Source organism: Neolamprologus brichardi, chromosome 16 (assembly GCF_056152115.1).
Source record: "Neolamprologus brichardi isolate AB-2024 chromosome 16, ASM5615211v1, whole genome shotgun sequence".
Taxonomy (NCBI): Eukaryota; Metazoa; Chordata; class Actinopteri; order Cichliformes; family Cichlidae; genus Neolamprologus; species Neolamprologus brichardi.
Window position 1 is genome coordinate 2,743,947 of NC_142119.1, and position 14,751 is coordinate 2,758,697.

Here is a 14,751-nt window from a genome sequence, read left to right on the forward strand (position 1 = left end):
TGCTTTAAAATTACTTGAAATACACTGAGCATTAAATATTTTCAAATAATTTTTGATATGATTTATTTACTTTTGTTGAATTTTATTCTTCACTTGTGACCTCTGTAAACAGGATTCTGGTGAGTTTATAATCTTAATCTGTAGTTTAGAATCTCCATTAATAACTTAAAAGAGTGTGTATTATTTAATGACTTGTGACTGACAAGTTGTCAATGTCTTCAGTTTGCCAGTCAGGATTACACAAACATCTGATGCAAATTTTGTCTCTTTGCATCCCTATTTGAAAGTAAACTCAGGAATTATTAAAGTTTTCAAAACAAGACCAAGAGGCCATGCGGGTTTTCTCGGCCCTGGAATTCATCCATCCATCCGTTGACTTAACCACTTATTCAATTCAGTGTCAGGGGGGGGGGGTCGTGATGCCAGAGCAGCCACAGAGCAACAGTCGGGGTGCACAGTCATCCAGTCAGTTATTTTATGATGAGAGATGAGATGATGAGATAGCCTTTATTTGTCAGTTGCAGGTCTTTTGCCCACAACCGGGATGACAGACCTTGCCGACCGTACATACAATACACAAACATCACATTGGGGAGACAGGTCAGGCTAGGTAGCGAGGAAAAAAACATCAAAATGTGTAACACAAAAGGATAATACAGGAATGCACAGATATCAACACACCATAGCACAATAAACACAGACAAGCAACATGGGAAAGAGTTCCAGTGTGTACATCTGATCTGGGACCGCTGCAATCTTTCGACTGCGCCTCCAACTGACCCGATGTCCACATCAGAGGGGAGGTAAGCGTTGGAGGTGGCGTTGGATCCGGGGTAGGGAGGGTGATGCGTCAGTGAGTGCTTATCAGTATCAGTATATGTATGTGTGTGTGTGTCCATAGTTCAGCTGAGACAGTGTCCTTCGCCCTGCCAGGCTAAGTAAACAGTCTTCCAGCCAACCCAGGTGGCCTTGCATGGAACGGGAAGGAACAGACTAAACACAGTCGTTATCAGGGTGTTTTGTTCGGCTCCGGCCTTGTAGCTGGCGCTGAGAGGGTATCCGGATGAAGTGATGTTAATTTTTTACTTTAGTGCAAACAGCTCATATGAATTTCAAAGCAGTTCTACAGTCCAACACTGGTCCCATTGGAGAGCCGCGAGCTTCGCCATACTTGCTTTCTGTGATGTTGTCATTTCTTGTGCTCAAGGAGCCGATTTCTGAGAACTCACGGCAGTGTGCCTCCCCGAGATGTCATCCAATTTTGCGCCCAGAGATGTTATTCCGGGCTAGCCCTTCCGAGATGTATCCAGTCTGCAGTCAGAGATCTTATTCTGAGTATTCACAGCAGCCGTAGCCTCTCCAAGATCTTATCCGTGGTGACTCAATGAGCCCATTTTGAGAAACTCACGCATCTCCCATCGTTCCAATCCAGCGGGCAGCCTTGTGGGGGTTTGAACAGCTGGTTCCGCTTTCTTAATTCTTCGATAAGTCAGGGCCAAGCCAGCTCCAATCAGCCAGAACCCTGTTACCATGGTTCCGAATAGGTAGATATCTTCAGCACTCAGGCTCACCCAAGCCCAAACTTCTCGTTGAGAAAGGGGTGTCAATTGCATTTAGGGACCAGTTGATCCAATCCATAATTCCTCTTTTAGGTTTTAGAGAACAGACTGTGAGAGAATGTTCCAGGGAAAATACAAAAAAACCCCACGAGACTAGACAAGGACATAAGCAGGGAAGATAAGGGAGAGGAGAAAAAGTGCGTCCGCCTCCTCCGAGAGCCAAAGAAGAAAAATAATATTATTAAAACTAAATATAAAGAAAATATACAGCACAGTAAGAAAAACAGAATGTGAATACAATCTCATACACATTGATTGTTGCCATTTTTACAGTACAGCTTTTCTTTTCCAGCAAAGTGCAGGTGTGATCAGCAATCCAGCAGAGGGAAGAGTTCACTCAAGTCGGCCTGCAGTGAAACACAGAAGGTTTAGTTTAAGTTAGCTGCAGCAGGAAAGGGTTAGGGTTCAAACCTGGAGATACTCAGAAGGTGATGCATGTTATGCATTCGATGTGTTGTGATTTACTCGCAACAGAGAGAAAACATTTAGGCTACGTTCACACTGCAGGCGAAAGCGCATCAAATCCGATTTTTTTTACCCTATGCGACCCATATCCGATCATGGTGTGACAGTGTAAACGGCACAAATCCGATATTTTCAAATCCGATCTGGGTCACTTTCGTATGTGGTACTGAATCCGATACATATCTGTTTTAGAAAACAACTGCTGTTTGAACGGTCAAGTCGCATTAAATCCGTCTTTTACGTCACTGACACAAGACAGACGCCAATTATCAGCGCCGGAGAAGTGCCCGATAAGACATCGTGAACGCTTCCTGGCCATCCAGTGTAGGTGTCAGTGAAACTGTTGGGAAGACAATGTTGGAGAAACGTGAACATTTTATTTGTACTGTATAATCTGCAGATTCTGACAGAAATCTGCAGCTATCCTTTGAAGCACCGCTCCTCTAAAACAGCAATAAGGATCATTATTAGGCCAAATGTAAATAACAAAATAACTTTATAACTTAAAGCAAAATTGGGAAACGTAAAGTCCGAAACAAGTCTTTATATTAAGGCCACCAGTCAAACAATACTGTTGCTCTGGGTCTAAACAGAGCGCGTTGTGTGTGACGTCTTCTTTTGCGCATGCGGGCCACTTTGAGGGCCGTGAACGGTTCACACTAGAGAGCGTTTGCTGACACATTTTATTTGTAGTGTGAACAACCAGACAAAAAAAAAAAAAAAAAGAAATCGGATTTGATCAAAAAAATCTGAATTGAGCATTAAGACCTGCAGTGTGAACATAGCCATAGTCTCCTTTAAACACATTCTGTTCTTGTGGTCTTTTATGCAAACAAAAGAAATGGCTGTTTAATCACGGCACAAAACGGGCTCATTAAAGACAACCTGTAAGTTTTGAAATTATCACTGGTGGTACAGATAGTGTTTGTGAGGGAAAGTTACTGTGTGATCGTTGGGATCTTCTGTTGATTTGGTGCAAATTTTTTATGTTTTAAGTTGTCTTTCCATATTAAGATCCAACTTCTGTGCTTCCGTTTTAGTGAGTAAACTGGCACTAACTAGGAAATATGTTGATGCCAATGGATGATAACACGGCACCGAAAACACTCTTTAAAGTTTAAATCCATTTTTTAAATGCAGCCTGTGCACTTCTGTCGTACCTCACTTTTAGTACTCATGTTTTCAACAGGCTACGGCAAAATTGTAAATAAGCTGTTCTTGAACCAGATCTTTACAAAGAAATAAAATAAAATTATCCCAACAAATTAAGTCTACTTTAAAGGGCTGAGGGAAAATAAACCTAAAAATAAATAATAAACCTACACTTGTTTCCGGCTCATTGTCCATTTCCATCATGTAGGTCTCATTGGGTGGAGAAGGAGGTGGCGTAGGATCGCTGTACCAAAACAAACAAACAAAAAAAGATTATAATAATGAATTAAAATTAAATTCAGACACACTGCAGAAGCATTTTTGTTACTGTTACTTACTTGGATATAAAAGAAGGTATTCTGCGGTGATATCCATCCCCTGAAGGTTCTGATGTTTCTGGGTGGACAGACAGGATTGAGCTCATTACACAGAAAGTAAACTGGATCATCTCAACATTATTTGAAATGGTAAACACTTCATGACGGAGTTTATCTTTATTTTATGACAGAGTACAAGATAAAATTTATATTCACTGTTTTCGATTTTTATTTATTTATTTATTTTGTTGTAATTTTCATGGAGGAAGTGATGTGAGAGGTGATACCGGGGGATTTGTAGCGTCCGAAGGCGGTGTCTTTGGGGATGTCGGGGTAAAGGTAGACCAGGGGATTTCTGCTTCGCTGGGATGCCAGACTGTAGCGGTAAATGATGTCTGGCAGAGGTAACACCAACAGCTCTTTCTTGGTGTACGGCTGTACTGCATGCACATGAGGCTCTACAGGGGGAGAAAACACATTTCAATACAAAGCAGGACAAACCACTGCAGTCAGCAAACACACAATTTAAGGTAAATATACTTTATAGTGAATACATAATTATAACTATTCTATTTCTTCCAGCAGAGTTATTTAAATTGTCCTCAGTGGGCTCAGGAACATACCACCGTTGGAGTGGTCGACCCAGCTGAAGGTGACGGCGCCGTCTTTGCTGCTCTCACTGAACCGGATCAGAAAAGTACCGGCCTGTTTTTCCTGCAGCAGGAGGCGTGTCCTCTCCCTGCTCACGAACCCCATGATGGATCTGAAAGTCGCACACAGGAAACGCCACACCCTTCTACATTAGCACATTTTCCTTATATGACTGTACTACAACTTTAAGAAATGTTGCTAAACTAAGTTTGGATGTCAGTGTGAAGTCGTACCCGTCACGCCAAAGATCCACCAACTGTTTCTTGATTAAATCGAGGATGCCATCGATCCAGATCCAGGCATTTTCGTTCTGCGCCACAGGAAAACAAAGAGTCAAGCCCCTGTGTGCTGCTGTCAGACTCAAGGAAACTACAGGAACTTATCTTAAGACCCACCTTGGAGAAGCTGCTCCAGATCACCACGCCGTCAGGATCATCTGCAGCAGCACCAACTGTTACATTTAAAAAAAACAAAACAAAAACATTACCATAAAGTGTTTTATAGTATTTATAAATTTTAATATTAGATAGTATAGTACATGTGTAATCATTGCACTACTTGTTTGTTTGTTTTTACCTGTGCACATATTTTTTTATTCTTCATGTGCACATTCAAATGTTTGCACGTCAGGGCTAAGCTAACTATGTACTCTGCTTTTTACTGTATGCTACAAGCTAACAATGTATTTTCCATGCTAATCTATGCTAACAATCTGCTTTGCATGCTAATTGTATCATTTCAGTAAAAATAATAGTGATTTCCAAAATGCAAAAAACTATTTTTGTACTGGTCAGTACTGATTTTATATATATAAAAAAAAAAATTTTAACATGCAAGTAATTTTATTTATTTATTTTTTTTTAAATTTGATCCTTAGCGATATTGTTTTCAATAACAAAAAATACACAGAAACGTCAGGCTTTTAAGACGACACACAATATGCAAGATATATCTTTATATACACAGCTTAATAACTAAAATGAGCTCTAAAATTAACTCCCATCAACACTGCAAATGAAATATAAATGTCTTTTTAAAAAGTAATTGAAAAAATTGGCTTAGATTTCATTTACTTACCCATAATTTTGTCTCTTAGCATGGAGAGCTGCATTTCATCAAGCCCTCGTTTGCCAACGGTCAAAAACTGCCAGCTCAGCACCTGTGACAGCTGCTCCCAGGTGAGAGGAGGAGGATTCAGGAACAGCGACAGGTCCTGCAGGGAAAAGTCAAAGAACCACAATGAAGTTTCCTGGCTTGTCTTAACAGATGTTACTAGTGTTTGTTGGCTGTGACAAAATTTTACCCAAGGTTCACTGGTGGACACCATGTTCCACCACATGATGGAGGCCCAGGCATTGGGGACTTGATTCGTGCTGGAGATGACGACCACGGGCAGGGAGCTGGCCTGGACCGACAGCAGAGGAGGAAACCAGTCAATAAAAGTACAAACCCTCCACCACAGCAACCAGTTTTAAAGATCAGGACTAGAGAACGCCATCAAAGCTGAAGTTCATGCTGCTTACCTCGATGTTGCACCTTTGTCCTGCGTACTGAAACTCTGTCACAAACTTGATGATGTGCAGCTCTTCAGTGACTACCAGATGGTTCTAAGGGAAAAGAAAGAAAGTAATGGGAGTAAGGCAGCAGCTCACGTCTCTAGCACTCATAATCAAAAACATGCCCTGAGAGGTTGTGGGATCAATAAAACTTTAAAATACACTTGAGTTTGATACTTTGTTTACCTTCTTCCCATCCGTCATCTCACCTGTATTTACCTGTTCACCCTCAAGATTTATATAACTACACACTTCTGAAACGTGTGCAGTATAGTAATGCTCATAAATGCTCATGTGAAAAAAGACAATTTAAAATAAACTTCTCTTACCGCAGATGAGCTTTTGCTTCTTGATTTTCTTTCCTTGAGCGACTGAAAAAATATAATTTTTTATAAGAAACTACAAGCTGTACTGTATAAAAGAACATATGAATGTATAATAGTTAAACATAAAGCTTTGTTAACTTTGAGGATTTTCATACCATGTGCCCAAATTCTGCCATCAAGCCTCCATCTGTGTCCTCGTCCAACACCTTACAGTCGTCTCTGTTGAAATCAAAGAGACGGAACCTGCGACAAGTACAAAAAGCATCAGTACTCATTTATCACAGAAATATAAACTTTCATAAATGTATGTTTCAGATTTTAGTCTACCTACCCTTTCACTGTCTCGGCTTCTACAACATCCCTTATTTTGGTGGGGAGAAAAAAGACGAGAAAAGATTTGAGAAAACTAAAATTTAAAAAGTTTTTTTTTAAAATAAAAGTTCAAAAAATAAATATTTCCATCTGAACTCCATGCCACTCTTTCAGACCAGCTTTTCTTTCACTTACTTGTCAAATACAGGTTTGACTCTCAGCATGCATTTGAATTCAGGGATGTTTGCCAGGAACCTGAAAAGAGAAAAGACATTTCTTTATGTTTTTTAGTTTAGCACTGGTTATTTTGGCCCAGTAAACATGTAAAAAGATCTAAGTAAGATCCTCTGCATACTGGCGAGAATTTAGTTGGAAAAACCTGGTACGATTTTTCATAACACTATAACAACAAACACGGGGAAATTCTTCATGCTGGAGGAGCTGTGGGGAAACTGTTGCAAACCATACCCACATATTCTGGTCGTGTCGAAAACTTTCTAAGTTTTGGGAAGATGTTATATCAAAGATAGAACAGACTATAGGCTTTAAATCAAAACAACGGCCTGTCATAACATTTTATTTAGGAGACCTACCCGAAGAATTAACAAGCAATGACAAATATCTTCTGAAGATTCTTACTGCTGCAGCAAAAAAAGCAATTACTCGTAAGTGGCTCTGTACTGACCCCCCTGTTCTGGACGACTGGTTGAGCGCTGTTGAGGAGATTCATAAAATGGAAAAACTTACCTTTTTGTTAAGGCTGCAAGCTAATATTTATACCACAAGATGGGACAAGTGGTTGAAATATATCCGAAATTAGAATGTTGTTTGTTTGTTTTTTAATTTAATTTATTTTTTCTTTCTCCTGTTTGTGCCTACTCACATCTATATAAACTTCTGCAAGCCTCTCCTAAGCTGCTCTTACATCTGTAGATGTGCTGTCAATTCATGAATATAAAGTCATGTTCTCACTGCCAGAATTGCTTTGTGGGAAAAAGCTGTGCTTTTCAGTCGACTGCTTGTTTTGTTATTGTTTTTGGTTGTTTGTTGTTTTCCTTTTCTGTTGTAAAAATATGTAAAACCTTTATTAAAAACTGAGTAATAAAAAAAAAATCTAAATAAGTAAGCCTATACACGGCTTTCAGTCAAAATGCCTCATCTCAAAACCTAGCTGCTAACTTCTGAGCTTGTTACATCATGTGACGGAAGCTGCGCTGGAACAGTGGGACAATTTTTGCACCTACATGACTACCTGACTTGGACATTTGAGCTTAATACAACAGATGTTAAAACCTCACTGCTTTTGTTTTGTTTTGTGTTTTGTGTGTTTGCTGCATTTTTGTATTTGTTGTTATAAAATGCAAAATCTAATAAATACTTGAATTATAAAAAAAAAAAAAGAAACAGTTTGTCTGTATGAATAATTAGCAGGTAAAAGGAAAATATACCTAATGAGGTCCATCTGAGACCTCAGAGAGAAAACTGCAGTCAAAATAAGATGAACGTCAGTTTAATAAAGAAATGTTTTAGTTTTGGGGATCAGACCTGACCCTAAACTGTGTAAAGACCACAGAAAATTGTGGGCAATATAAAGTTTTCACTGATTTTCAGACTTGATCTGGTTTCCCCCAACATTAAACTGCTAACAAACAGACAGACAAACAAAAGGAACTGATTACATATTCCCATTATATGGAAGCGCTGAGTGACATGAAGTCCCAGCTGACATTTGGGTTTCTCAGACATACACGTGTATAAAGTCAGTGCATGCTTACCTCACTGTGATACTGAACTGCACCCCGGTCTTCAGTATCAGAGGACGCAGTGGAAATTTCTGCATGACGGGCTGTTTCTCCACCACCAGAGCGCTGCAATGCCAGACCACAACAGAACGTGTCACTATTCATACTGTTGGTGCATCAGTGTGTGTGTCTATATATGTAAAAAAAGAGTGACTCACTTTGTGACTAGTTTTATTAACAAGGACAGCCCAAATTTCTCAGTTTCTGGGATTGAAGTAGGGAGGCAGAAGGCAGGGTCAGCGCTGCTGTATTTGCTGTTCTGGTCTTGAAGTTTCTTCAGCTGTTCGCAGACTCCTAGCAGCACTTCGGCGACAGTCGAAAACCTGCACACAGAATAAAACAGGCTGAGTGTAAAAAGTCCGAGAGGAAAAACAGATTCTCTTAGACATGCAAAGGTGAGCAGAACAAATGAGCTCTAACCACTTGTCCAGGTGGTCCAGACTGGTGTCAGCTTGACTTCCAATGCAGGCCAACTGCTGCCTGCGCTTCCACTCCGGCAGCTCCACATCAGTGAGAGTCGCCACGACCTTTTCTGTCTGCTCTAAAATGTTAACCAACTGATGCAGCACAATCTGCAAGACAAAAAAAAGAAAAGATTCATATGTGCGCATAAGAGAGGGAAGAGGTTTCACCATCTGACCAGTGCAGACATGATCTCTCACAGCCCGCAATAAAATCTGAACACAGCAAAATAACAGTTAAGGAAAGGTTACCCACCGTAACCCAAGGTTCTATGAGTATAACTCTGAGAGCTGTCATCTATGTCAGCGGTCTCCAACCTTTTTTGCGCCACGGACCGGTTTATGCCCGACGATATTTTCATGGACCGGCCTTTAATGTGTCGCGGATAAATACAACAAAATAAAACTAGTACCGGTACCGAAAAAAAGAAGATTTATTCATAACACACGTGAAAAGACCCAGGAAAACCGAGTTAACGATAAAAACGATAACAAAATAACGCTGAAAACCGATAAAAACCCTGAAAACTATACATTTCACACCTGAGCCTCAACTCTCGCGGCCCGGTACCAAACGACTCACGGACCGGTACCGGTCCGAAGCCCGGGGGTTGGGGACCGCTGCTCTATGTTGCTTTTGGCTGTATCAGCTTATAAGACTTATTTGCATTTCAATGGCAACGTCTGAAAGGGGAAGACTGCTACGCAAAGTTGACTTAGTCCTACTGCCTGTAGGTTGCTGGTTTGTTCAACCAATCAGTGCAAGGCATTTCCACATATGTTTTTGCTCCAAAATATTTCCCCAGAAAAACAATGTTGCATTTAATCATGATTTGGCAAGCTTCCAACATCAACATGACGCTGTGACAACATTGCTCCGTGGTCACAATGCAGCAGTAACGTTACAGTACGGTGTAAATGCGATGTCACATTTATGCTGTAAAAACATTTACAATAACGGTTTTGTAATGTTACTGCGACCTAGTTTTACATTTCATGCTAGCATTAGGTAATTATGTATATATGTATTATGTAATTTGAAACATGAAGTAGAACTGACCAATAGCAGATAATAGATGTTTCTACTAAACTGCCCCAAATCTATGACATGAACATTTTCTATGAAGCTTTCATAATAATTGCACAAAATATCAAAATGAATGTGGTTTATCTGTTTAGACTAGTTTGCACCACTAATGCCAACATTTCATCAAACATTTACCATATTATTATTATTATTATTATTATTATTATTAACCATACCTCCTTCCTTTGTGTTATGAAGACTGCATGTTTCTGACATTCCTGATCAACAATATGTTGGGACTGGGCCATATCAGTGTGCTCCTCCACTGGAAACGGAAGACAAGACACTTGTGTCAAAAACAACTGAGTGACAAACCAGACCTGCCAGGTTTTAATCCTGCCAAGCAACTCCTCGGCTGACAAATGGGACTAAACTGTGGGCCCTCTAGTGGCCACTTGAGGTTGACTCTGACAGTGAGTCCCCATAGACTCCCATATTAAAATGCCCAAATTTACACCACAACATCACCTTGTTTTCAGCCTGCTACAAAAAACAGTTTTAATCTTTGCAGATACTTCCCTCCTTCCCTACTTTGAGGGGCATGGCCAGTTTGATTGACAGGTGACAGGGGCATCAGTAGCTGTCAGATGTCTGCTGGGCTTCCGCTCAGCTAACTGGAGTCACTGCAGTGTTTGTGCCTTTTTAAGGATGGGCAAGGGCTGTGTTGAGTTACGGCCTCAGTTTTGATTAGTGAAATTTCTAGGATTTTATTACTAATCACACTGCTAAAATTAATGCTTTAATGTCGTCCACACTTCAAAAACCAGTAGGTAATGGCAATGTCCGTCTTTTATATACAGTATGTGGTCGTGCTATCATACCTTTATTTTGCCAGGCCATCAGAATATAGTCCAGATTTTCATTCAGACCCTCCAGTGTCTTGATTTCCTTCTTGGTCTCCTACATTAGAGTAAAAGTGCATTGGTTTAAAAACCAAGAGGAAAACATTTATCTTTCTTGGAAGGCTGAAAATAAAATCCCAGTAATCTTACCAAAGTCTGTCGCTTCAGTTCATTGACTTTGTCGTCCAACTCTCTCCAGCTTTGTTGCATGCCTGGATTGTTGCAACTCTGACAAAAACAAGAAGGTTCTGTCACATGTTTGCAATTATTATCAAATTTTTATTTATAATTATAATTGATATTTACTTTCCCTTTCCTCTGGTTGTGATCACAGTTTCACTCTAACGTGTTGCCATATTTGCTTTGCTATGACTCACAAGGCTACGTTTTCTGTTAGCATGAGCAATTTTTACAGTTCCACCTACTCTCTGGTCCGGGAAAATGCATTTCTGCCGTTAATTGTAACTCTCTCTATAAGCAACCCAGGAACATGTTTACAGTTAGTGTGCATCAAAGTTATGGTTCTACTAAAATCTTTTCATATCTACTTTTGGTTAACTGCAGTGACCGTGGGACAGACCTGTCTGTGTAAATATGACTTAAGAATGAAACCAGGCTCTTCATTAGAACAGCATTTAACTGACCTGAGGCTCAGAGACCGAAGCCAGAATTTGCTTTTCCTCCTTCAGGCATTCAGACAGAATTAGGGCCAATTTCAGCGGCTCACCCTGGAAATGCCCCTAAGGAGCAGAAAGAACCACGCAAATCATTACTGGAAGTGTATTTTCAAATAATTACATTTTTTCTGCACAGAGCATCATATCTGTTCTACCAGCAGGTAGTCGTTCATCCTGGAAAAATCTGGCCCCTGCAGAATATTGTTCTCCTGAACAGAACGATACCACTGCTCTTGTAGAAACACCAGGAGAGCCTGGAAACAGGTTCTGGCTCTGTGCTCGTCCACAGCTGCCGAATCCCTAATGCAGAGAAACAGAAGATTTAACTGCAGGACTGCACCTGTTTTCACACTATTTCACAATCTTCCTTACATCATATACTGTACAACTTACTATATTAAGTTAAAGCTCTTTAATCTTAGACCATAACTATTTTCCCTGCTTCTGCATCCAGCCCCGTCTTACCAGTCCTGGTTCTCGATCCAGGTGCTCAGATAGTGGCGAATCTCTTTGGGAAATCTTCTCTCGTACAGCTGGCAGACCCGGCTCTGGAGTGCAAAGTCCAGCTTCAGAAGGGCCTGCCACTGAGCCATCTGCAGTCACAAACACACAAACCTCTTTTTACGAGTTCAGGGCCTCTGATTGGTCCACAGATGTGATAGAAGTCTTTACCGTTATTTTCCTCCATTTTATTAACAGAAATATATCTTACACTAGAGCAGTGGTTCCCAAACTTTTTTTGCTGGGCGCGCCCCTCGCGTGCACGCGCGCACGCACGCACGAACACATCCTCCAACCACACACACCCATATTTTGCTCCATTGCGGTTTATTTCACACCTCAAACATTTAGTAAACAATTAAGCAAATACAAGTAATCTGCAATAAATTACAGGTAGTAAGAAAATAAACTACTAACTCTTTTACACTACGTCTGCACCTACACGGGTATTTTTGAACACGCAGCTGTTTCGTCCACGTAAACGGCGTTTCAAGATTTTTTTAAAACTCCTTTTTTGCGTTTATGTGTGGACGAGGAATATAGAGTTCTTCACGCAACGTCAAAGGTATGTGCCTTTTTTCACGTCACGCTGTGGCCACGTTATTGTTTACATGAGATGAATTGCAGAATGGCAGATAGAGACAAAATACTGTTAATCTGACTGTCTGCAGGTTTTACACACAGTTACTGTCCCTCCATTTACAAAGGCAGAGGCGTCACGCTGTGATTATTTTACATGTAGTTGTTTTTTTTCCTGTGTAATAATATTCAACATTGCTATCAATACATTTTTCAAAAAATCCGTCTGCAAAATGGGTTCAAAAACATAAACAACTGTTGGATGCTGTTTGTCCGTGATTTGAACCGGGGGAACAAATCATGGCAGGATCAGCCTGATATTATTTGTATCCCACTGTAACTTTACTGTATAAAGAGCAAACATCTCCAAAATGTCAGGAGTAGTTAGTCATTACAACAAGTGTTTGTGAACTACAAATCAAGAATGTGGGATCCTGTTTGTCCGTGATTTAAACAGCCCAGCGCTGCTCCCAACGAAGGGAAAACCAGTTCTGCAGGGAGACCTACCTCGGCACTTGTGCAGGTGAAACCAAAGGGAAGATTTGCTTCACCATATTTTCTAGTCTTTGGCTTAGAATGAAGTTGGTTGAAACATATTCAGCGGTGCTTCATCTCCTGCTTTGCGTTTGTGTGGGCGCCCGTGCTAACAGTGTCCAAGCGTTGTTTTGGGTTTTTTTCCCTTTTCATGCCGCGCCCCCCCTGCAATGGCTGTGCGCCCCCCCTAGGGGGCGGGCCCCACACTTTGGGAACGTCTGCGCTAGAGTAATTTAAGATAAAGTTTTATATGGATTAAAAATCTGTTTTTAAGTGTGGCCTGGCCACGAGGGCAGCCATGACTATAACCATATATAATCATGCAAATATGACTGACGCTCACTGAAAATGTGTACCGCCAATCGTCAGATCACATGCTGTAACAAGTGCAGTTTCAAAAGTGATCACACTGACAGTTTTCTTAGTCCTTAAAAGCTGACTTAAACTCCCATGCAGTTATATTTATCTTATTTATCAGCCAAAGGGAATGTCTGTGGACACAGAGAACGTGGACATCTCAAAATAATTCGAATAAACACAGCACCAAAGTGAGGTGTGAGTAATTATAAGCTGATTAGTTTTATGTGTTTATGTAATGCAAAGCGCGTGTGGTGGCGTATTGATGTCGCCAGCTATCGGTAAATATGTAACTGAGCTCACTGGAAAGTTTTACCCCGCTCTTATAATCGGAGGGGATTTGCAAGAAATGCAACAACACCGCAGCAACTTCAAGAACCGAGGATTTTTATTTATTTACATTTGCCTTTTTAACAGCTTTTATCAGACAATTACCTTCTTTTAAAAATCAGGATCGCGCACATTTTGGAGGAAAGGTGGACCAAAAGCTGCGCACAAGGCTGCCCGCAATAGAACTAAAGTTGTTTCTTTGCGCAGAAATCATGACTTACCTTGGTGGGTGGCTCTTTGTCGGACAGGTGAAAGCAGGACAAAAATCACATGCGACCTCCAGCCTTCAGATCTGGCTGTTAATTCTTGCCTTAAGAACGAGGACTTCCGTTGCACACGCCCACTCACACGCACCACGTGATTCTCCAGAAATCGTCTTGCTGGGTGCGCAAAGCTGGAGGCCGCACAGCTCGACATCCGGCAAGTCACAAAGTAAAGAAAAATAACAACAGCCAGATGTTGAAACCCTGAAAACAGCTGTTTTCTGTGCAGGTTTCAGCTCCGTTTGGTGGGCTGTTGCACATCAGCGCTCATGAACCCGTTTTTATCCGTTTTTTTCCACAATACTTTTTCTTTCTGCACATTTCTATTGCACTGTTGTGTCTGTATCGGTCTGTACTGTCTGGTGTCTTTGTTTTGGATTTTTGCACTTTCCCCCACACTGCTAAATCCCTGTAATCTCTTCCCAACAACCTTTTTCCTATTTAGAAACAAAATTACCCTCTACAACATGGGTCTCACACTGGCAGCCCGGGTGCCACTATATTGACGTGAAGATATATAATGCAGTTTGGCTCTTGAAGTTACTTTTTTTGCTAGGGAAGATTTGTTTGTTGTTGAGTGCAATGCTAAAATAAGTTATTTAAAAAGCAAAAAATGAGTTAATATGAAGGCAATATGAGCAGAGAGTACAAACATGTTGAGGGATTGGCTGATAGTTCAGTGAGAGAATTATTTGTAAGGAAAACTATTTTCACTAGCAGTCAAAAACTATGTCTGCATTTCTATTGAGTTAAATACAAAAGAATTTACAGCAGAAGTGCTGCCAGAAGTCTGGCCAGAAAGAGAGTCCCAATGTGTTTGGGGGATTTGTTCACATTTGCAGTTTCGTCTTGTTGTACAATATTTGAAATTTGAAAAAACAAACATAACACTGGGAATATTTGTGGGTGTTTTCTCATTT

At 40.6% G+C, this 14,751-nt stretch overlaps 1 protein-coding gene across 1 annotated transcript; it reads right to left on the minus strand.

The window, feature by feature from the left end:
• Nucleotides 1-104: 104 nt before the first annotated feature.
• Nucleotides 105-13,887, minus strand: LOC102785952 (signal transducer and activator of transcription 1-like). The gene is made up of 24 exons (XM_087830216.1): nt 13,790-13,887; nt 11,733-11,860; nt 11,423-11,567; nt 11,235-11,330; nt 10,741-10,818; nt 10,570-10,648; nt 9,925-10,013; nt 8,621-8,772; nt 8,359-8,523; nt 8,174-8,266; nt 6,594-6,653; nt 6,418-6,447; nt 6,242-6,329; nt 6,090-6,131; nt 5,728-5,811; nt 5,508-5,609; nt 5,282-5,417; nt 4,600-4,655; nt 4,438-4,514; nt 4,177-4,316; nt 3,841-4,011; nt 3,575-3,632; nt 3,408-3,480; nt 105-1,966 (listed from the first exon to the last, which is right to left on the minus strand). Exons 2-24 carry the CDS (start codon nt 11,858-11,860, stop codon nt 1,928-1,930), a joined length of 2,181 nt encoding a protein of 726 aa, XP_087686342.1. The 5' UTR covers nt 13,790-13,887; the 3' UTR covers nt 105-1,927.
• Between the last annotated feature and the right edge of the window lie 864 nt (nt 13,888-14,751).

Excerpts from the sequence above, each read along its gene's own strand:
- LOC102785952 (XM_087830216.1), bottom strand. The coding sequence starts at position 11,860 with ATGGCTCAGTGGCAGGCCCTTCTGAAGCTGGACTTTGCACTCCAGAGC. Across the intron at positions 6,654-8,173 it reads CAGTTCAGTATCACAGTGAG|GTTCCTGGCAAACATCCCTG; the intron begins GTAAGCATGCAC and ends TTCTCTTTTCAG. Across the intron at positions 4,317-4,437 it reads GTGGATCTTTGGCGTGACGG|ATCCATCATGGGGTTCGTGA; the intron begins GTACGACTTCAC and ends TGCGACTTTCAG.